General features: G+C 40.6%; 1 protein-coding gene across 1 annotated transcript in view; it reads left to right on the forward strand.

Moving 5' to 3' along the window:
• Positions 1-5,863: 5,863 nt before the first annotated feature.
• b4galt1l (DP-Gal:betaGlcNAc beta 1,4- galactosyltransferase, polypeptide 1, like) overlaps positions 5,864-24,223 on the forward strand; it is a 36,078-nt gene continuing 17,718 nt past the window's right edge. Inside the window, exons 1-2 of the mRNA XM_051954210.1 lie at positions 5,864-6,668; positions 16,565-16,800. Coding sequence (XP_051810170.1) covers positions 6,350-6,668; positions 16,565-16,800 — 555 coding nt within the window. The 5' untranslated portion in view covers positions 5,864-6,349. The remainder of the gene's footprint in view (positions 6,669-16,564; positions 16,801-24,223) is intronic.

Genomic DNA, 24,223 nt, shown 5'->3' on the forward strand with positions numbered 1-24,223 from the left:
GAAACAGAGTGAATGTACTGCAATAACGGTATACATATTAAATGTAAAGGTAGATAGAGAAGGGCTCAGTGCGTCAAGAAAGTCCCCCAGCAGCCTATAGGCCTATAGCAGCATGACTAGAGGCAGAACGAAGGGACGACCAAGAGGGAGTCAGCTGTGCAATGAAGACACAAGCCGAACCCCTGTGGGTCACCCAGTCAGCCCCCAACTATAAGATTTGTCAAAAAGGAACGTTTTAAGCCTGGTCTTAAAAATAGAGAGGGTGTCTGCCTCCAGAACCCAAACTGGGAGCAGGTTCCACAGGAGAGGAGCTGATAACTGAAGGCTCTGCCTCCCATTCTACTTTTAGAAATTCTAGAACAACAAGTAAGCCTGCAGTTTGAGAGCGAAGAGTTCTACTAGGATAATATGGTACTAACAGATCTTTAAGATATGATGGAGATTGGTTAGTAAGAGCTTTATATGTCAGAAGAAGGATTTTAAATTCTATTCTGGATTTAACAGGAAGCCAGTGAAGAGAAGCAAGTATAGGGGAAATATGATCTCTTTTGCTAACTCCTGTCAGTACTCTCGCAGCAGCGTTTTGTATCAACTGTAGATGTTTGAGAGAGCTATTTGGACAACCCGATAATAAGGAATTGCAATAGTCAAGCCTGGAAGTAACAAAAGCATGAACTAGTTTTTCTGCATCACTCTGAGACAGAATGTTCCTGATTTTACAATATTACGCAGGTGAAAAAAGGAAGTCTACAGACTTGCTTTATGTGTGAGTTAAAGGACATGTCCTGGTCAAAATAACTCCAAGATTCCTCACAGTAGTACTGGAGGCCAACGTGATGCCATCCAGAGTAAACTATTTGCTTTGAAAGTGAGTTTCTAAGATGTTTGGGGCAAATACAATGACTTCAGTTTTGTCTGAATTTAGCAGTAGGAAGTTAAAAGTCATCCAGGTTTTAATGTCCTTAAGACAATCTTGCAGTCTAGCTAACTGATCAGTTTCATCTGGCTTCATAGATAAATACAATTGTGTGTCATCTGCATAACAATGGAAGTTAATACAATGCTTCCTAATAATATTGCCTAAAGGAAGCATGTATAATGTGAAAAGTATCGGTCCTAAGACAGAACCCTGAGGAACTCCATGATTAACTTTAGTATGCTCAGAAGAGTTATTGTTGACATGCCACAAACTGGAACCTATCTGAAAGTAGATTTAAACCAGTCCAGTGCTGTCCCTTTAATGCCAATTGAATGTTCTAGACACTGTAATAAAATTTTGTGGTCGATTGTGTCAAACGCTGCACTAAGATCTAACAAAAAACAAGTATAGAGACTAGTCCATTATCTGATGCTATGAGAAGTCATTAGTAACTTTCACTAGAGCTGTTTCCGTCTATGAGCACTCTGAAGCTGACTGAAACACTTCAAACTAATTATTCCCTTTGTAAGTGTCACATAATTGATTTGCAACTGTTCTTTCCAGAATTTTAGAGAGAATGGTAGGGTGGATATCGTCTATAGGTTAGCTAACACATCTGATCTAAGTGGGCTTTTAAGCAAAGGTTGATGACAGCAGACCTTAAAGCCTGTGGTACATGGCCTGTACTAGAGAGATTAATCAGATCTAACATTGAAGAATTAATAAAGGTAAAATCTCCTTGAAGAGTCCAGTTGGGATAGGACTAAAAGACATGTGATGGTTGGATGTAGAACTGTTGAAATTAGTTCAGAGAGACATATAAGGATGAAGAATTCTAAAGATTCATCAGTCTAAACACAATTCAAAAGCATCTGTGACATTTGTAGGAAGGGCCAGATTAATTTATCTCTAATCAGAACTATTTTATGTGTAAGAAGCTCATGAAGTCGTTACTGGTTAAAGCTAAAGGAATACAAGGTTCAACAGAGCTCTGACTCTTTGTCAGCCTGGCGTACAGTGTTAAGAGAAACCTAAGGTTGTTCTTGTTCTCATCTATTAAAGATGAAATAAATTGTCCTGGCATTACGAAGAGCTTTTTTTTATAAATTACTAGACTATTTTTCCAAGCCACATACACTTCCTCTGAATTAGTGGAATACCACTTTCTTTCCAGCTTTATATATATAAAGGATATATTCTTATCTGTATTAAATCGTTATTTAATTCACCCTCCTGTCTGCGCCTGCTGCTTGGGTTCCACACACCACTAACTTGTGATGCCACAAAGTAAGCATAGGAAACAGGAAGTGATTCTTAGCTATACTTGCCGTTAGCCAGTCCTTTCTGTCAAACCAAGAAATGCAAAACTTACGATTTTGTGGTTTGTCCCGTTGAGTTATTTGAACATCGTTTGGCCGATGTGATCCCAGTCTCTTAACTTCAGCTTTTCCTCCAAAAACATTGGAGAAAATGGACATGAAAGCAAATAATTCCACCTCGTTCATGATAACGCCCATCATAGCTTAACTTTGTTCTCCCTCCTTCCCAACTTTGGCACAAATAGCAGCACGCTGTGTTAAACTCTCTGTTATTGGTCAAAGTCAAGGCCTGTGGCTGAGTGAATTAGCCCAAATGATCAGTAAATGAACGGGGGCGGGACATGACACCTGTCAATCACTTACAAAGAACGAAATGGAATGAAAAGCGGACTGATCTGCTTGGGCTGTAAAAATAAGGCCCATTTAGAGATATTCTATGTTTTTCTTTTGACTGATTTGGTGCTGTGCTACCTTTGGTTTCACTAAACCTAAAACCAATCTGTTGTAAGTTATTTGAAAAACAATTTCTCATCTTTTTGTGTTAGCTTGGAGGGCTTAGCCCTGTTAGCCCATTTATACCAGCCGTCCCTGTATTTATCTGATCTCACTCAGGCTTAAAGTTTATCTGATGTCAGGTCAGTTCAAACTTTATATTTACCTGATCTAAGGTCAATTTTAAACTTTATATTATTGATCTGATATCAGGCCCCTTAAAACTTTATCTGATCTCAGGTCAGTTTTAAGCTTCATAATTATCTGACCTCAGTTAGGTTTTAAACTTCATATTTATCTGACCAGAGGTAAGTTTTAAACTTTACTTGATCTCAGGACAATTTTTAACTTTATCTGATCTAATATCAGTTTTAAGCTTTATCTGATCTCAGGTCAATTTTAAACTTTATATTTACCTGATCTCAGATCAGTTTTCATATTTAACTGATCTCAGGCCAATTTCAAGCGTCATATTTATCTAATCTCAGGTCAGTTTTTAACTTTATCTGATCTCACGTCAGGTTTAAACTTTATATTTATCTGATCTCAGTTCAATTTTATGCTTCATATTTGTCTGATCCCAGGTATTAGAGACCTTCGTAGAATTTGAGTAACCCGTAGTATCGCTCTCGTAGGAGCAGCTGTGTTTTTGTAGTCATAGTTTGGTCTCTCAGAGACAATCGGCAGAATTGGAATACATGTAGTATCTGCTCTCGTAAGAGCAGTTGTGTTTAGTAGTGGACTTCAGTCGGATGTGGAAATTAAGGCCGAGTAATTCAGTGGAGTTTCTATCTTATGCTCCTTATCAGTAATGTTATTTTCCGCCCTGTCACTAGCAGGTGTTTCCGCTTGTAGTCCTTTTTTGTTCTGTAGTTTTTTACCTTCTGTAAATAAAATCTTGTGTTGCCTTTAAAGTTGGCCTGTTCATTCCCTGCACCTGAGCTTACCCTAACAATTCGTTGACGCCCCGTGCCTCAGTGACCATGGACGGCGTCTGTGAGAACGGCATTCCCACTGGCATGGCGGAGGACACTCCACCAACTATCAGTACTAAACCAGCTCTAACACTACACTAAGTTCACAAAATTAACACTAGGACCTTACAACGGCCTCAAAAGAAAACAGAAAAAGTATAGTGAACCCTCATTTATCGCGGGGGTTACGTTCCAAAAAGAACCCACGATAGGCGAAATCCGTGAAGTAGTCCAGCTTTATTTTTTACAGTTATTATACAATACTGCACCTGGGGGAGCGCTGCAGCTGCAGCCAGGTGGACGCCGCGGCGGTACTCTTGCCTCAGAGAGCGGGCCGCTGAAGTCAATCGGAGCAGTCGGGGGTGGGGAAGGCTCGCGCTGGCACTCTCTCCTGGGGAGCGCGGCTGCCGGTGGCCAGAGACGGCTGGGGACCACGTCCACTGTCCGGTTGAAGGTGGGGGAAAAAGAATAAGGCTGCTCCGTCTTTCAGGGTGTCTCACTACATGGAGACCAAGGAAGAGAAATGATCCAGCGCTCCACAGCAGGCAGCCGCTGGCCTGTATGGCAGAGGAGACGAGGGGCGGAGTCTGTTCACGTTTGGTCAGTCCCTTAGCCAATCAGGATGCAGAACACAATGAACTGTTAAAAAAAGCATAAAAAATGCACTAAAAAAACAGCGAAGCCGCGAAAGGTGAACCGCGTTATAGCGAGGGTTCACTGTAGTTAAGTATCAAGACACCCTTCAGAAGAACTTCTGTCTTGCAAAAGCTAACAATCTTTAATAAGACAAGCAAACAACATCCTGCTCACAAAGGAATTTGCAGGAAAAGAACCAGTCCTAACCGCCCCACCTGTAATGAACTAAACATAACACAAAACATGGTGTAAAACATACTTATGTGCCAGTATAAAACTATGCTATTTTCCACTTTTGCCAGTCACTCGTTCTGTGTTCTGTTAAAGTGATTCCTTGTGCTCATAAAACTTTGCTTTGACTTGAGAGATGACTCTGAGTGAATACTCAGAGTCAAGTCAGTCAGGGACTCACTGAAGAATTTTCCCGACAAAAACCCCACAGACAGGGGTCTCCGCCAGACATTCCCAGTTCACCCTCACTACACATTTGGGTTTACCAGGTCTGTTACACCAGTCTTCCTTGCCATCTGATCCAACTCACCACTAGGTGGTGATCAGCTGACCAGCTCTGCTCCTCTCTTCACCCGAGAGTCCTACATATACGCAGGTCTGATGACATGACTATTTAGTCTATCATCGACCTTTGGCTAAGATGCTCTGGTATCACGTACACTTATGAGCTACGTTTATACCCTGACATGGTGTTTGTTATGTCCAGTCTTTGGCTATCACAGAAGTCCAACAACAAAACACCACTTGGGTTCAGTAATGGCATTCTGTTCCTTAAATGTATTCCCCCTTACAACAGTCAGAGTTTTCCCTTCGTTGACATGCAATCACAAATGTTTCTTTTGTTTTAGTGCAAAAATGCACATTCTGAAAATGTTCATATCTAAGGAACTATCTTTTTACAAAACATCATGAACAACCTGAAATTTTTAAAGAAAAATAAATTCAGTTTCAACAACATTATGCCTCAGTTTATAATTTATACATTACAAGTTATAGATCAGAGTTTCTACAAAGGAATAAAACATTTAGTCACAGCTATCTGGACCTGAACAGTGTAGTATTTTTTTTTATTATTATTAAATCAACAACGTCAAGACAAAAAATAAGACAAAACTAAATTAATTTAAAGTTTCACAAAATTTAAAATTAGCAGTAAATGTCTTCTCTGTAATTTTTTACACTTTGAGGGCCAGACTGGACACTCTGGAGGGCCAGTTTTGGCCCAGGGGCCACATGTTTGACACCCCTGCTAGGTACGAATATGAATGGGAATAGTTGCCAGATTGCATGTGTTCACACAGTGATGGATCAAATTCAGCAACTTTTAAATTCTGATGAGTCTGATTTCACACCAGGAGGAGAGAGTCAGAAAAGCTGGAGAAGCTCGACAGAAACAGATGTGAAAGGTTAAGGCCAAGGTGCTTCCAATGAGAGGCTTTTTTATTTTGAAACCTGCTGCTGTATCGTCGCATTATTTTGAAGCCCTCTGCTCGGGGAAGTCTGCAGCTGGAGGTGTTCGCTGTGTAACTTTGCAGATCACTTCCTCAGCGGATGGAAACTTCACCGACTTTCGTCCAGACTTGTGAACTCCCAGGCAGCAGCAGGTTCTGTCGAAAACCGGTGAAACTCACCCACAGATAGACATTTGTAGAACTTTTCGTGTTTCTCCGCCTTTTTTCGAGCAGTCCGCTGACGGAGACACAGACTTCCTGAGCCGTTAACCGTGTAGCGGTGAGCTCTCCCCGTTACTTCACACCGAGAAAGCTAACTGAGCTAACTGCTAACAAACTTTCTCCGACGCTCTACTCTATTTTTCGGCTTCTTTCCGGGATCATCGCCTTCATTTGACCGGACCACAGCGGCGACAACTTTCCAGCGAACTTTTAAAAAAAATGGAGTCGGAAAGCAGCTAACAGTTCGGGAACAGAAAAGCTCCACACTCCGCAATTTTCACAACTTCACTCTGCCGGGTTCGAGTCGACAGCTCCAGGGTCAGGATGCCCGGAGATTCCGCCGTGAACTTCAACCTTCTCCACCGGACCTGTAAGCTAGTGGTGCTGCTGTGCTTCCTCCACATTTCCGTCACCGTCTTCTTCTACGTCCGCTCCTTGGACCTGCGTTTCGCCTTCGCTCAGAACCAGCAGTCCCTCCATCACAATGTGACAGCAACGTCCAGCCAGCTCACAACCAGCGCGTTCACTTCCCGAACCAAGCTGGAGGAAGAGCAGAGGGTCCGGGAGCAGGAGCAGGAGCAGCTGCGGCCCGGGGAGCCACAGAAGGAGCTGGACAAGTGCCCCGAGACGTCTCCTCTGCTGGGTAAGACTGGTCCAGGCAGGGTTCAACTTCAGAGCTCTGACCAGCTGATTAATCAATACTGCTAGTTAGAAAACATGTCAAACGATACTAGTAAAAGTCTTGGAAATAAATGCAATGTCTCATACATCTGATAATTAATAATACATTGAAAAAGAACAACCAAAGCTTTTCAATTCTAAACAAAATGTTCCATCTTTTTAAATCCCCAAATGTCTTTAAAAAACAAAACAAAACATAAATGTCAAACAATTTCAATAGAAAATCTAAAAATTTTAAGAAAATGAACAAAATGTCAGAAACATCTAAGAACAAATCAAAGGATATTAGGAGAATTACTAAAAAATTAATAAAATGTCTCACAAACGTCTGAGAAAAATGTCATAAATATTAAAATGTCTCCTAAAATATTACCAAAATGTTCAAACATATTAAAACATTCCAACAGTGTTTACAAAAATGAATGAAATGTCTCGTATATCTGACAGTTATAAATACAATAAAAAAGGATAAAAGCCTTAAAAAATTACATAATCCAGAAAGCAGAACACAAACATCAGTGTCAAAAAATTGTAATAAAAAGTCTTAATAAAATGTCAGAAATGTCTAAATACATTAAGAACAAACCAAAATATATTCGGATAATTACAAGAAAATAAATATAATGTCTCACAAATGTCTGAGATTTCATATTAAAAGAAAATAAATCACAACTAGTAGAAAGACTCATAAAATTTTAACAGAATGTTCACAACATATTAATCAAACTTACTATAGACACAAAAGTGTCTACAGAAATGAATAAAATACAAGAGAACTCTAAATAAATAAAATCCCCAAACAGTCTCTCTAAAATGTCTGAAAACTATGAATAAAATTTAAATACAATTCCCCACCAAAATTCTAAAAATATTAACAAAAGTTCTAAATATACAATGCTCAAGAAATAAATAAATTCCCAGGGCAACACGTAAGACAATTAAGACAGTTATTTTGTTATTCTGCAACAAGTTTAAAAAGCTGGAATCAACATGTTCAACACTGGAGAAACTGACGCTTCACTTGCTATAGAATCTATCATTAAGTATCTATAGTCGGAATCACTTTATTCATCCCCGAAGGGAAATTCAGTTGTCAGGGTTCTTATCTGTTTAGGGTTAGTCATAATGATAATTATGACTACTATAATTAGGTATCTATAGTATAAGAAACTTAACTCTTCCAATTTCATAACGTTGAAAAACTTTCCCATGCCCATAAAGTGAAGAAAGGTGTTTGACCAGGCTTAAAGTAACTTCCAACAGCTTTCTTCTCTCTGTACTGTTTTTGGGTCACAGTGCTTTTCTTTTTTCATTCAGTAGCTTTACTTTCCTAGCAGTCTACTGGTTAGAGCGAACAATTTATTTGTGGAGAATTTCTAAATGAGACATGCACGTTAAAGGGATTTTTTAAAATACAGATTTGGTTATGTTTTCTGATAGAGCAGCACAGGCCATCAGAAAAATGAAAATATGCAGTTTGCTTTCTGTTTATGAGGATTTTTTTTTTTTGATAACATGCAAACCTGCTGACATGTTTTAAGTGAATGAGTGTCAGGTTACTTCTGACCTCTGTAGTTTGTCCAGATGTGAAGACGCTAAGAGTGAGCTCTTTGATATCCAGCTGTGATCCAGCTGTGATCTGGAGGTCATCTCCTCACTCTAACAGCGTGTCTTTAGTCTGAACACTGATGTAGGTCTGTTAGTTGGAATGCTTCCTCAGCCTTTTCCAGATGTGAGAGATGTTAACCAATGAAAGGCTCAATGGACGCTCCTCCTCCTTCTTCATGGTTTGTGTCTGAGCTCAGGTTTCTGTCCTGTCTTCTTCTTCAGTAGCAGCTTGCTATGAGGGAGGAGTTACAGGCTGCAGAAGCAGCAGCTCACACCTTACAAATCTCTAAGGAGACATTTGGTTGGAAACCAGATGTGTCTTTGTCACTGAGACAGATGTGGACATGTCCAGCAGCGACTGGAGGCTGTCTGTTGTGCTGTTACAAGTTAACACAAGTGTCCTTGTTTTACAAGGAAAGTCTGTAGAGCAGATTACTGATGAGCACAACCTCCAATTCTTGGTTCACAGGACACTCGAACCACAAAAAGAAACAAAACCAACACAAAGAGACACCAAATGACCGCAGAGAGACCAAATGACCTCGGAGAGACACTAAATGGTCTGTGGACTGAATGCAGCATCACTATCCTAGCTGCGCTAGACAACCCACGGCAACAAATTTAATTCTCTGCCAGGGTGGGTCTAGTTACCCTCCATAAGGCTCGAGGCTGGATGCTCCTAAACTGGCCGGACCAATCACCATGAAGTGTAGAGTCAGAAGGCGGGCGTAACGAAGTGACGACAGAGGTGCGACGATTCTGACAGAAACAACCGGAAACAATAAACAGTTATCTTTGGACTCAGCTTTGGCCACAGCCCTTAAAGATTTGAAGCTAAAATTCAACTTGAAAGATAAACAAAGGACGGCACTGAAGTGTTTCATTAAGAAGAAAGACGTATTTGGACTTATGCCGACGGGATATGGCAAATCCTTAATACACCAGTTGGCTCCGCTGGTTGGGAAGCTAATGGGACTTAGCCACAATCCGCCGGTGCTCTAGGAACTCCGTCAGTCTATTCGTTGCACTGATTGGTTGTATACCTACCCAATTGCTGCAGAGGGATTTGAAAGACAACCTTTCAGCCCGCCTCCCTCCCTGTTGAGCTTCCCTAGACCCTTGTGTATTAAGACCTGGGTCTAGCGCGGCTAGGCTACAGCATCACAGTAACAGGAAATAAACATAAGAGTTGCTTGTTCAGTGTCAACACACAGTGATGTGTGTCTGATTTCACAGTCAAACTTTATTCATTCTGAACTTTGCAAAAAAACTGTCTGGGTAAGAGAGCTAATGGAGTCACCACCCACAGCAGCAGTAGTAGCACTAACAACGTAGCAAGGAAAAAACCAACGTTGAGGCAACTTTAATACCGTGGCAAGATTCTCATTCAGTGTGTGAGAGTGTAAATATAAGTATCAAAGTGTGCAGGAAAGTTTTTGTTCCCTTTTTCTGACTTCAAATAAGCTCAAATCTGTTTCTGACATACATCATTGGATGTTAAAAATCTGTGAGGTATGCAGTGACTAATACTTATAAAAGCAGGAAAGTCAGATCCAGGCAGCTGCTGTTTTTCACTCCTGTTGGGTGACTTTGTCAGATAGCGTTATAAAAATCAATACTGGTTATATTGTAGTTTGAACAGGCTGTGTTTCAGTCTGTATTTTTTGCTTCCTCTGCTGTCTGAAAACAGAAACAGAAAATATGTAAATGAGAACAGATTTATTGGGTATTCATCTGTTTTAAAATGCAGTTTATGACAGAGAGCAAGAGAGAAGCTAACCGATTTAAGCAGCAGGAGAGTTTAGGTTGAACTGAAGCTAAACAGGTGATATAAAAGCACAGTAACCCACCTCGTCCTTGTTTACTGGTTTAACTTAGCTTCCACAGAGGTCTGACCTGTAGACGCATGATTAAAGCTAATGTTAGCCACACAACGTGCTAACGCTAAGGATTCTGCTACTGCTGTGGGGACATTACCATCAATAGTAACAGTAATCCGCAGGGTGTTTACTTCCTCAGATGCTGAGAATGCATGAGGACTCTTGCAGCCAACAGGAGAACATTTAGCTTAGCACCTGACTGACATTTTAAAGTAAGCAGAAGAAAGTAAATAAAGCTGGTGGACTGTAAGACAGCTACTCATTCTGAATGGACATTAACTCACCAAAATATCAAAAACTGTATACCAACGTATCTAAATGTCAAAGACCTGAATGATAACATACCAAAATGTCAAAAATGTGGACACAAATTCATCAAAACGTCTAGTAGCATATAAAACCATCTAAAACCGTGGTGATGTGTGGCACTGAAATCCTGAGTGAGGCTCTGGGGTGGTTTGATCAATGACAGAAGCATACTACATTTTCTAAAGCCATCCTATAACTTTGCTCGACATGTTTGCTTCACTTCATGGAACTGAAGGCAACTCCAACTGAGGAGGGCTGATAAATGGGCAGCAGCTGCTCCTCTGCTGCTGTTTCAGATTCACACGTCATTACACAGCTTTGGACTGTGGACTTGGACTGTCCTGTCACTGCGACTTCAACATGTTCAGGTCACAGAAACATCCAGAAAAACTCTGCAGATGTGTCTCTGTGGTTTTACTGTCAAAGTAAAGAACAAGACTAAAGACTAAGGTCCAGCTGCTCTGTTTGGAAAACGGTCCATGTGTTAATGAGATTCAAATATTTCTGTGATTACACACTGAAGACTGTGCTGGATGATGTTTCCTGTCCACACATCCGTTCAGCAGCAATAAAACTGAACACAGAGAATTTATTGAAGAATAAGCCAACATAAAACCTGTCTAACTGAACAGATAGAGCTGCTCTTTAACCCTCTGAGCCTGAGAACCTGCTGTTTCATCAAAATCACTTTATTTCACGTTTTATTTTAAAATTCACAAAAAATTAGCCATTTGATCAAACCAAATTCTGTATAAATATATCAAAATTAGGGGTAGGCAGATTATCGTGGTGGTTATTTGACATTTTTCCAGTGATCCGTATCAGTATTTTTACTGACCAATTATTGATAAATGATATGGGTTACTTCAGGTCTGATGCAGCCTATCTCTCTCTCTCTCTCTCGTCACTCTGGTCTCAGAAATGTTTCTAAAGCAGAGACTGCAAAAACTAAACAAGCACAAGCCGATACCACTGACCAGGAAGTTAGCTTCTCTCACAGTGGCTAAAGCTATGCTAACAGCTAGGAGCTAAGTTAGAGGGCAGTCACAGATTAACCTGAAACAGAGTCTGGAAAATAATAGTAATGCTTTAAGATTTGTACTTTAGCAGACAATAAAATGACAAAACGATGAAAGATTAAGAAAACAGAACAGCTGACATAACTGCAGGAGACAGACTGATCAATCTCAGAGCATCTTCAGTAAATTTATTTCAACCTGCACACAGCTCTTTTGACAACAGACATAAAATTATATCTTGGTTTGAAAAGGGGATGGATGAAGCCAAAGCTTTTATCTTCTATTTCTGTTTTACATATTCATTTAGAGTCACACCTATTAATGAACAATCCTTATTCTGAATGACACCTTCCTGGTATCTCATGCTGTTAAAACATTATACATGTAATGCATACCAGTTCCAAGCACAGGGGTTCCTAGACTTGCGTCGGAGTTCGATTCCTACTGATCTATGCAAGTCAATTTTTGTTGTAAGTCCGAACTCCAGCAAAAATGTAAACAAAGCCATTCTGTGCATCACGTTATGATCAGTTCTTCATAAAGTCATGAAAACCAACGACTTTCATGCATGTATGAATCACTTTTCTAGAAGATAACAGAATATTGTAACAGACTGATATTGTTGTTGATGTTGAGGATTCAATGTTTATTGTTCAGTTCAAGGTTTACCTGATGTCAGTGAATGTGCCATGCTTAGTTAGCTCACCTCTGATTGGCTGAGAGTCAACAGTAGAGAGAGCTGGGAACGGCGGCTAATTCTGGAGCTAAGTTATGGGGGTTTTCTACTTATTCTGGAGCTAAGTTATGGGTTTTTCTAGTTATTGTGGAGCTAAGTTATGGGTTTTTCTAGTTATTCTGGAGCTAAGTTATGGTTTTTTCTAGTTATTCTGGAGCTAAGTTACGGGTTTTTCTTCTTATTCTGGCGCTAAGTTATGGGGTTTTTCTACTTATTCTAGAGCTAAGTTATGAGGTTCTTCTAGTTATTCTGGAGCTAAGTTATGGGTTTTTCTAGTTATTGTGGAGCTAAGTTATGGGTTTTTCTACTTATTCTGGAGCTAAGTTATGGTTTTTTCTAGTTATTCTGGAGCTAAGTTACGGGTTTTTCTACTTATTCTGGCGCTAAGTTATGGGGTTTTTCTACTTATTCTGGAGCTAAGTTATGAGGTTCTTCTAGTTATTCTGGAGCTAAGTTATGGGTTTTTCTAGTTATTGTGGAGCTAAGTTATGGGTTTTTCTACTTATTCTGGAGCTAAGTTATGGTTTTTTCTAGTTATTCTGGAGCTAAGTTACGGGTTTTTCTACTTATTCTGGCGCTAAATTATGGGGTTCTTCTAGTTATTCTGGAGCTAAGTTATGGGGTTTTTCTAGTTATTCTGGAGCTAAGTTATGGGGTTTTTCTACTTATTCTGGACCTAAGTTATGGGATTTTTCTAGTTATTGTGGAGCTAAGTTATGGGTTTTTCTAGTTATTCTGGAGCTAAGTTATGGGGTTTTGCTACTTATTCTAGAGCTAAGTTATGAGGTTCTTCTAGTTATTCTGGAGCTAAGTTATGGGTTTTTCTAGTTATTGTGGAGCTAAGTTATGGGTTTTTCTACTTATTCTGGAGCTAAGTTATGGTTTTTTCTAGTTATTCTGGAGCTAAGTTATGGGTTTTTTCTACTTATTCTGGCGCTAAGTTATGGGGTTTTTCTACTTATTCTGGAGCTAAGTTATGAGGTTCTTCTAGTTATTCTGGAGCTAAGGTATGGGGTTTTTCTAGTTATTGTGGAGCTAAGTTATGGGGTTTTTCTACTTATTCTGGAGCTAAGTTATGGGGTTTTTCTAGTTATTCTGGAGCTAAGTTATGGGGTTTTTCTACTTATTCTGGAGCCAAGTTATGGGGTTTTTCTAGTTATTCTGGAGCTAAGTTATGGGGTTTTCTACTTATTCTGGAGCTAAGTTATGGGTTTTTTCTACTTATTCTGGAGCTAAGTTATGGGGTTTTTCTAGTTATTCTGGAGCTAAGTTATGGGATTTTTCTAGTTATTCTGGAGCTAAGGTATGGGGTTTTTCTAGTTATTGTGGAGCTAAGTTATGGGGTTTTTCTACTTATTCTGGAGCTAAGTTATGGGGTTTTTCTAGTTATTCTGGAGCTAAGTTATGGGGTTTTTCTACTTATTCTGGAGCCAAGTTATGGGGTTTTTCTACTTATTCTGGAGCTAAGTTATGGGGTTTTTCTAGTTATTGTGGAGCTAAGTTATGGGGTTTTTCTACTTATTGTGGAGCTAAGTTATGGGGTTTTTCTACTTATTCTGGAGCTAAGTTATGGTTTTTTCTAGTTATTCTGGAGCTAAGTTACGGGTTTTTCTTCTTATTCTGGCGCTAAGTTATGGGGTTTTTCTACTTATTCTAGAGCTAAGTTATGAGGTTCTTCTAGTTATTCTGGAGCTAAGTTATGGGTTTTTCTACTTATTCTGGAGCTAAGTTATGGTTTTTTCTAGTTATTCTGGAGCTAAGTTACGGGTTTTTCTACTTATTCTGGCGCTAAGTTATGGGGTTTTTCTACTTATTCTGGAGCTAAGTTATGAGGTTCTTCTAGTTATTCTGGAGCTAAGTTATGAGTTTTTCTAGTTATTGTGGAGCTAAGTTATGGGTTTTTCTACTTATTCTGGAGCTAAGTTATGGTTTTTTCTAGTTATTCTGGAGCTAAGTTACGGGTTTTTCTACTTATTCTGGCGCTAAATTATGGGGTTTTTCTAGTTATTCTGGAGCTAAGTTATGGGGTTTTTCTAGTTATTCTAGAGCTAAGTTATGGGGTTCTTCTAGTTATTCTGGAGCTAAGTTATGGGGTTTTTCTAGTTATTCTGGAGCTAAGTTATGGGGTTTTTCTAGTTATTGTGGAGCTAAGTTATGGGGTTTTTCTACTTATTCTGGAGCTAAGGTATGGGGTTTTCTAGTTGTTGTGGAGCTAAGTTATGGGGTTTTTCTACTTATTCTGGAGCTAAGTTATGGGGTTTTTCTACTTATTCTGGACCTAAGTTATGGGGTTTTTCTAGTTGTTGTGGAGCTAAGTTATGGGTTTTTCTAGTTATTCTGGAGCTAAGTTATGGGGTTTTGCTACTTATTCTGGAGCTAAGTTATGGGGTTTTTCTAGTTATTGTGGAGCTAAGTTATGGGGTTTTTCTACTTATTCTGGAGCTAAGTTATGGGTTTTTTCTACTTATTCTGGAGCTAAGTTATGGGGTTTTTCTAGTTATTCTGGAGCTAAGTTATGGGGTTTTTCTAGTTATTCTGGAGCTAAGGTATGGGGTTTTTCTAGTTATTGTGGAGCTAAGTTATGGGGTTTTTCTACTTATTCTGGAGCTAAGTTATGGGGTTTTTCTAGTTATTGTGGAGCTAAGTTATGGGGTTTTTCTACTTATTCTGGAGCTACGGTATGGGGTTTTTCTAGTTATTGTGGAGCTAAGTTATGGGGTTTTTCTACTTATTCTGGAGCCAAGTTATGGGGTTTTTCTACTTATTCTGGAGCCAAGTTATGGGGTTTTTCTAGTTATTGTGGAGCTAAGTTATGGGGTTCTTCTAGTTATTCTGGAGCTAAGTTATGAGGTTTTTCTAGTTATTCTGGAGCTAAGTTATGGGGTTTTTCTAGTTATTCTGGAGCTAAGTTATGGGGTTTTCTAGTTATTCTGGAGCTAAGTTATGGGGTTTTTCTACTTATTCTGGAGCTAAGTTATGGGGTTTTTCTACTTATTCTGGAGCTAAGTTATGGGTTTTTTCTACTTATTCTGGAGCTAAGTTATGGGGTTTTTCTAGTTATTGTGTAGCTAAGTTATGGGGTTTTTCTAGTTATTGTGTAGCTAAGTTATGGGGTTTTTCTAGTTATTGTGGAGCTAAGTTATGGGGTTTTTCTACTTATTCTGGAGCTAAGTTATGGGCTTCTTCTAGTTATTCTGCCGTTGGCTACGGTCCACAGTATCCTGTGTGAAGGTTCAATAAACCACTAGAGAACCAGATAAAGTCTTACTCATTCATAACAGAGGGTCACTTTAATATGCTGACCTGTTTTTTGCAACTTGACCGATGTTGGTCGGTGTTTCGCCCTGTTCTGAATGTTTTATTCCCTATAATTTCACTTCCATGGAGACGGCTTTCCTTTTCTTCAAAGGTAGTGTCTACAGACACTGACCCGTACCCGTAGCCTGTGGGCTACAGATACGGCACTTTCCATTTGCCAGACAGATACGGACCCGTACGCGAGTCTCGCGAGTCAAGAAGCTGCTAACCACTGCAAACTGTTGAAAGGTAAGCAAAGGTTAAGGTTAGTGTTAGGGTCAGGTTTAGGGTCCGTACCTGTAGTACCGATGCTACGGGTCCGTACCGTTAGCGTCTACCGGGAGACACGGGACCAGATCTCGCGTATCTGATTGGCAAATGGCAAGTGTCGTATCCGTAGTCCAAAGGCTACGGGTACGGGTCCGTACCTCTAGCAACAACCTTCTTCGAAACATCAGAAGAGTCTGACTTATGCTTGGGATCCATAATGAAGGACAAAAAGATAGTGAATGTAGCACAATCCAAGCACAACCGGAGAATGGAAACAAAACCGCATTATAGTGCCGCTTGTCAACTAGTTCCATGTAACCAGTTCTGACATATTGACGAAACACCATATGTCATAAACCGAGGACCCTCTATATCGTTATCGGTCTTTCCTGATTACAAATAATCTGCATCAATATCAGCCCTGGGGAAAAAAATGGAAGTCTGTCCCTAATTAAAATGTAATAGTTGACAGTTAATGAATAGATTGACTGTCTGTAAATACACAAGACTCCACTGCAAAACTGAAGCTTTAAATACAACACAATCAAAGTGACTGATTTACATTCAGCTGTAAAATCCTGATGTTTTCATCTGTTTGACTTTATTGTCTCAAGCCTTAGTTTCCCTAATGTTCTGATGTTTGCAATAAACCAGCTGCAGTCAACTTCAGGTATTTCTGTGTATCAGATATTGATATTCTAATCAGATATTGAGACTCACAGGTGTTTTCCTTCCTCAGTGGGTCCCCTGCGGATCGAATTCAACATCCCCGTGAGCCTGCAGCAGATAAAGAAGGACAACCCCCAAGTGCAGCCAGGCGGGCGCTTCAGGCCCACAGACTGCAAGGCGTTGCAGAAGGTCGCCATCATCATCCCGTTCCGCAAACGTGACGAGCACCTCAAGTACTGGCTGTACTACTTGCACCCCATCCTGCAGAGGCAGCAGCTGGACTATGGAGTCTACGTCATCAACCAGGTATGCCGTGACATCACCATGATGTCAGCTCTGCGGGGGCAGACCAGCAACAGTGACAAAATCTGAAGTCATGTCTGAATAATAACCAGAGCCCAAATTTTGAACATTTATTGCTTGATCATTCTACTTTAAAAATCTGTCACCTGCTTTAATCTGTCCTCATGCTGTATACTGCTGCAGCCATTTTTCTCATATTAGTTTACAAGTTTGGCAAATTTGTGGGCAATTTATTCAAAGTTTTTGACCGGGTTTCAAGTCATTTTAGACTGTGATTTTGTGAGTAATTTGGTGCTGGTTTAAATTTGTTTTAAACAGCTTTTGAGGCATTTCGGACATTTTTTTTGGTTAACTTTCAATTTGAGTTAACAAATTGAAAACTCTCAGGCAAAGACTGGTCCACCCAAAAGACCCCACACCACACAGCCAGAAGAGCAACCTGGTGTATGCAGTTAAATGCAGTGAGGAATGCTCAGATCTCTGCATAAGGGAAACCAAACAGCCACTTAACAAGCGCATGGCTCAACACAGGAGAGCCAGTTCCTCAGGACAGGATTCAGCAGTCTTCCTTCACCTTAAGGAAGAAGGACACTCGTTTCAGGACACCAATGTTCAGGTTTTGGACAGGGAGGACAGATGGTTTGACAGAGGAGTGATAGAAGCCATCCATGTCAAAGTAGAGAAGCCATCTCTGAACGGGGGGTGTCCTTTCAAAACTCCCCAAAAGAACGACTCAGCAGACTCATGCTAATGACCACCATTAGCACACGAGGGCTCAGTGACATCTGTACATTTCAACGACCCCCACCGATACTCACAACGACCATCGTTGAGTAGTCAGATGAGTTTTGGTATCGGTCGTTGGAATAACAGCCCTGGACACACCTCACAGAGGTTTAAAAGCTGAGGCAACACCAACCACCACCAGAACTGAAGAAGCCTCTTGGATGAGAGGTGAAACGTCTTCAAGGAACTTTCTTAAAGTCCAGTGGATTGATTTAAACTACTTTGGACAAATTATCTCACTTTGCAAACTAAAGTAACTCATAATTTGACTAAAATGACTAAAAACATGTACAAACTGTGGTTTGACTGGTCACAATGACGTAAATATCTGGAATAAAAAAACTGACTAGTCACTGTTTAACTACCATTCCTCACAGTAACTAAGTGTCAGGAGGACTTACCAAACAGGTGTGTCACTGAAGGTCAGCCATGAGGGCAGAGTTACAGGAAATGATAAGCTTGTAACAGCTCTCAGATTACAAAGACATAAAGACCACACAGAGGGAGTGTTCACTGCGTGAGCTGTAATTCATCACCTGAATGGACAAGCTGCTGTATCCATGTCTCATGAAGCAGAACACAAACACAGAAACAGCAGCTTAGTTATCTGCGGTATTTCTGTCGCATTTTTATTAATGCGTTTTAAAGTCCTGCACCTCTGTGGAATGAGACAAATGTCTTCTGTGCAGTAACATTTTTGCAATGATTAAAAAATCGTAAACAAGAATATGTTCTTTATTTATTCTTACAAAAATGTTAATAAGCTGAAATATATATCAGGGGTCCCCAAACTTTTTCCTGTGAGGGCCGCATAACTTTTACCTTCTCTGGTGGGGGGCCGGGCTCAGTTTGTAACAGAAAAAGTGTGACGATCGCAGGGGTGCCTAAACGTAAACATTGTTTTCCAGAAAGCCACACATAGCCAAATATTAATAACCCTTTCTGGGATCTTCACAGAAAAAAAGGCAGGAAATAAATAATAACACTATTAATGACATAAATAATAACCAAATTACCCTCTCAGGCTTCTTCACAGAAAAAAAGTCCATGGAACATTAATTTTCTGTTGTGCCGTGCACGATCTTAACAGGTAAAAGTTCAGCTTAGTCGTCAGAGCAGAATCTCTGACCTAAATGACTCATATGAGCAGTGTCTCAAAGGTCTTGTTTTCCTTCCTTTTAATCCCAGGGTTTATGCTACATTCATTCTACAACTGCAGCCCGCTGCTACTAAAATTCCAGCGCCGCTCCTTTAATTTTTTTTAATCGTCGCAAATACTCCACCGCCGCATGTCTCCACCTTCACAGCAGTCTTGCACTGTGTCGGGTATTTGCGAGGACTAAGGTAAACTCCAGATAACTGTGGTGCTCTCAGTATCTACTCTTTGTGTGTGTGTGTGTGTGTGTGTGTGTGTGTGTGTGTGTGTGTGTGTGTGTGTGTGTGTGTGTGTGTGTGTGTGTGTGTGTGTGTGTGTGTGTGTGTGTGTGTGTGTGTGTGTGTGTGAGGGGGGGGGGCGAGCGGTGATCCTGCTGCCTACAGAAAAAAATCCTAGAGGAAAAGAATGTCACATTCTATGCGTGTATTAGTCTCGATCGCGTGGCCAGACTGGAAAAAAAAAAATCATAATGTGTCTGTGGTGTTGTTCAGGGGGCCGGGTCCGGCCTGCAGGCCGTAGTTTGGGGACCACTGACATATATATATATATATATATATATATATATATGCTGCTCAAAAAAATTAAGGGAACACTTTGAAAACACATCATATTTCAATACGGGGAAAAACAAACTGGATATTAGCATTGATGTGGACTGGATAATGTGTTAGGAATGAAAAGTGCCACATTGTTTGATAGGAATGAAAATGACCAACCCCCCAGGAGGGCTAAATTCAAGACACCCCAAAATCAAAGTGAAAAACTGATGTGGCAGGCTGGTCCATCTTTCTGAAATTCCTTGGCAGCAGCTCAAAATGGTATTCAGTAGTTTGTATGGCCTCCATGTGCTTGTATGCAGACTGACGATGCCGGGACAAGCTCTGAATGAGACGATGGATGGTGTCCTGGGGTATCTCCTCCCAGAACTGAACCAGGGCATCACTGAGCTCCTGGACAGTCTGAGGAGCAACCTGGTGGTGTCTGATGGAACAAAACATAATGTTCCAAAGGTGTTCTATTGGATTCAGGTCAGGTGAGCATGGGGGCCAGCTAATGGTATCAGTTCCTTCATCCTCCAGGAACTGCATGAGTTCTCTTACCACATAAGACTGGGCATTGTCGTGCACCAGAAGGAATCCAGGACCACTGCACCAATGTAGGGTCTGATAATGGGTCAAAGGATTTCATCCTGATACCTAAAGGCAGTCAGAATGCCATTGTCCAGCCTGTAGAGGTCTGTGTGTCCCTCCATGGATATGCCTCCCCACACCATCACTGACCCACCACCAAACCGGTCATGCTGAACAATGTTACAGGCAGCATAACGTTCTCCACGGCTTCTCCAGACCCTTTCATGTCTGTCACATGCGCTCAGTGTGAACCTGCTCTCATCTGTGAAAAGCACAGGGCTCCAGTGGTGGACCTGCAGATTCCTGTGTTCTATGGCAAATGCCGGTCAGCGAGCACAGCGGGCACTAGAGGACGCTGGGCCCTCAGACCACTCTCATCTCTTTCTGATTGTTTGATCAGAGACATTCACACCAGTGGTCTGCTGGAGGTCATTTTGTAGAGCTATTGCAGTGCTCATCCTGGTCCTCCTTGCACAAAGGAGCAGATACCTGTCCTGCTGATGGGTTGAGGACCTTCTACAGTCCTGTCCAGCTCTCCCAGACTAACTGCCTGTCTCCTGGAATCTCCTCCATGTGCTTGAGAATGTGCTGGGAGACACAGCAAACCTTCTGGTAATGGCACACATTGATGTTCCATCCTGGAGGAGTTGGACTGTCTGTGGAACCTCTGTAGGGTCCAGGTATCGCCTCATGCTACCAGAAGTGACTCTGACCCTAGCCAAATGCAAAACTAGTGAAAACAATCAGAAAACATTAGGAAGGAAAAAACGTCAGTGGCCTTCACCTGTAAACTCATTCCTGTTTTGGGGGGTGTCTCATTGTTACCCCTCTAGTGCATCTGTTGTTAATTTCATGAACACCAAAGCAGCTAAAACTGACTAAAAAGCCCCTCAGTTACTTATTGACCAGATCAGTATCCCACATGTTTCACTGATTTGATGCAATACTTTGATTAAAAAGTGTTCCTTTAATTTTTTTGAGCAGTGTATATACATATATATACATATATACAACATATCGTTACCTACACCAGAAAAAATGGAGTCTCTACGCACTGTAGATATTTAACTATTTTTACAGCCTACCTGTAGTTCACCAAAAGAACTGCATGTCACACATTGTGGATGCATTCCTTTGGTCAAGTTTCAGTGGATTTTGTCATTTTTGACAATTTTTTTGAGTCGTTCTGGACAGATTTTAGTAATTATTCATTTTTTGTCAGAGCGCCTTCATCCTAAACACGTCTTAGAAATGGGTGGTGGCCTCACAGAGATTCAGTCAGTTGTGTTCAGTGTGAGATGCAGCAATTTGAATGTGAGCAGCTCTGATAGGCCTGTTGTTACTACATGGAAATGAGGCGGTCAGCTGCTGTACCTGCACACAGCTCCAGCATCAGATTACACGTGTCCAGCTGAACTCTGGTGACCTGATGCCTGCACACAGCTGTGAAACGAGTGTGAAACAGACAGCCTGTAAATACAGCTGCAGCTAAACTGAATTTGTACTGTCGATTCATCTACTTTCTACATTAATCGATCAGCTGTTTGGTCTTTAAAATGGTGCAAAATGTGGATCATTATTTATTAAATATCTTGTTTTGTCCAAAGATAGTTAATTTACTGTCATAGTGCAAGAAAGAAACTTTTTAGGCTATTTTTTTGTTTTGTTTTATTAATATTTTCTGACATTTTCACAATATTTTTTGTGCATTTTTGTGACATTTTGCTCACATTTTAAGGATTATTGTTGGTATATTTCTCAAGGTTTCTAGGGGCTTTATGTATTATATTTTAGAGTCTTTTCCAGGTATTTTTAAAAATGTTACTAATCAATATTTTTGGGGGATTTTTCTTTTTAAATCTTTCGACAAATAAGTAAATATTTTTCTGATGTCTGCAGACCCTAAATAATAGAATGTACATTAATTGGGACAGATTCATGGAGAATGAAAGTGATAAGCTTTTTTGCTACTCGGAGAGCCGTTACAACAAACTGAAGACCTTGAGTCGTGTATACAGTGATAAGATAAAGCGTGTGTTGTCGGGCAGTCAACACGTGCAGCCGTGGTCACGTGTTGAAGTGTAATAATGACCTGCATGGAGTTCACTGATTAACATTCATCTGCTTCTATATGCTGTTCTTCTGCTGCTGTTTGTCTCTCTGTTTGTTTATTTGTGAGTGACTCACAGTTGTTCTTCTCTCTCTTGTCCTTCCTCCTCCTCCTCCTCCTCCTTTATTTTAGTTCCTCCTCACTCTGCGTCTCTTACCTCCTCCCCCTCCTCACCCGTCCCTTTGCATGTCAGGCATTTCTGACCAATGGCTGTGGTTGCTGGAGACGCCGAGGCCCGCCCCCCAGCTTGGTTTCGGCCAGTAGCAGCTGGTGTTGGCTGCGGGGGTCACACTGGTAATACGGGCTTCCTTCTTCTCTTTTTTTCTGCCTGCTGCTACCGTTTTATGTTTTTCTTTCATGTGAACACAACACAGAGTTGACAGACATATTTTCAGTTCAAGGGGCTTTGTGTCAGACTTTACTAACCTCTTTGTCTACAAGCAGGACTCTTTACAAACTGAAGGTGCTGAAAGACACCAAAACCCCAACAATATGCTCATATACTCTTTCTTTTTCAAGCCCTACATCATTAGTAGTAGTAGTAGTATCATCAGTAGTAGTAAATTCAGGACCCACAGTAGGAACTCAATGCAACAAAAATCAATCCACCTTTCATTTCTGACATACAAATTTTTGATTTCTTCAATACTTTTGAAGTCCACGTTAATATTTGATGATTAAGTGGAGTCCACTAATTTCTGTCCCAATGTTCTGGCATTCTGCTCTACCTTTCTCTTTAAATTGCCCAAAAGGCGTTCTGTTGAATTCAAGTCGGAACACATACTTGTGCTGGTTGTAGTTTTTGAAACTCTAATGTGATTTTGTTCTCATGCTGGAATATAATATATAATATTCTTTTTCTTCAATCTTGTGAGTCAGTACTTTGGTTTATCCACAGACATTCATGGTGCATCTGTAAATATCATGTACCCAACACCTTTTACACTCATCCAGCCCTGAACTCATCAGGAGCTCATTCTTTGGTCAGGTTCACATCAAACATGCTGGACTCCATCTGAAAGCAACAAATTTATCTTAGTCTCATCTGACCGAAGAATGTGCTTCCAACATTCATCAGGCCTCGTTTCTCATTATTTACCAAACTTTAATCTGGAAGTTTTGTTCTGAACAGCAACAAGTTCTTTTTTTCTTGTCCTCCATCCATAGAGGTTGATGTTCTACAGAGTCCTTCACACTGTGTGAGCTTCATACTAACTCTGTTCTCCATTGATAACCCTGTACCAAGTCTGGTTTTCACAGCTACATTGTGAAAGCAGTTCATTCTCTGTGGAGTCATTTAGGAGGACGACCACTGCAGCTCTTAGTGGTACCGTGGCTCCTTCTGTACCTCCTGATTACTGCTGCCACTGTGTTTCACTGTGCTTCACTGAGCACTGACTCATTGATCTTCCTGGATCCTTTTTCATCTTTGTGATGTCTTATAATCATATTTTTCTGTTGCTCTGGCAAATTTTTTCCATGTGGAGCCATTATGAAGACATGGAGATAAACACAGACCATAGATCCAAAGCTGAGGGGGTTCTGCTGTTCACAACTCATTTTAGAACCATGTTTATGCAGTTAAGCTGATTGGAAATCACAAGGGGACTGAGTTTAGTTTCATGATCACAGCTTTTCTAACGTGTGTGTCAGAAACACACAGCTGGACTCACTTTGGTTGCATTGAGTTTCTGCTTTGGGGCCTGAATTTTCAATACAGTTTTTGTAAAGTGTGTGTTTCTGACTATTCATCAGAGCAAATACTCTGCTGTTCAACTCACACATAATGCAGTATCCACCGTGTGCAGTGTGAAATTATTTGTGTGTGTAGTTCAGGCTTGTTTATACTTGCCCAGATACAATGACATATCTTCTGCTGCAAAGGATTATGTGTCAGAATCAGAAGGAAATCATGTTGGACACAAAATGTGGCAGAATGCAGCCGGACAGGAATGTAATACATTTTGCTGAGACAGGAAGAGTCTGGATGAAAGGAGGAACTGAACAGAATGCTGCTCTAATGTCTGATTCTAAAATGCAGATGTTAGCAGGACTCAGCTTGTCCTCGGCCATCAGTTTGAACCTGTATCATTTAATGTGCAGCCGATTCCTGTGTGTTTGTGAGCCTTGGGCTAGGAACAAACCAGCACACCTGTAGCTTTATTTCTGTTGTTATGTAGTGTTTATAATGTCATCAGAGTAGCACACATATTCAGACAGGCCTGATGCTGCTGAGGATATGAA

This window comes from Acanthochromis polyacanthus, chromosome 10 (genome assembly GCF_021347895.1).
Source record: "Acanthochromis polyacanthus isolate Apoly-LR-REF ecotype Palm Island chromosome 10, KAUST_Apoly_ChrSc, whole genome shotgun sequence".
NCBI classification, from domain to species: Eukaryota; Metazoa; Chordata; class Actinopteri; family Pomacentridae; genus Acanthochromis; species Acanthochromis polyacanthus.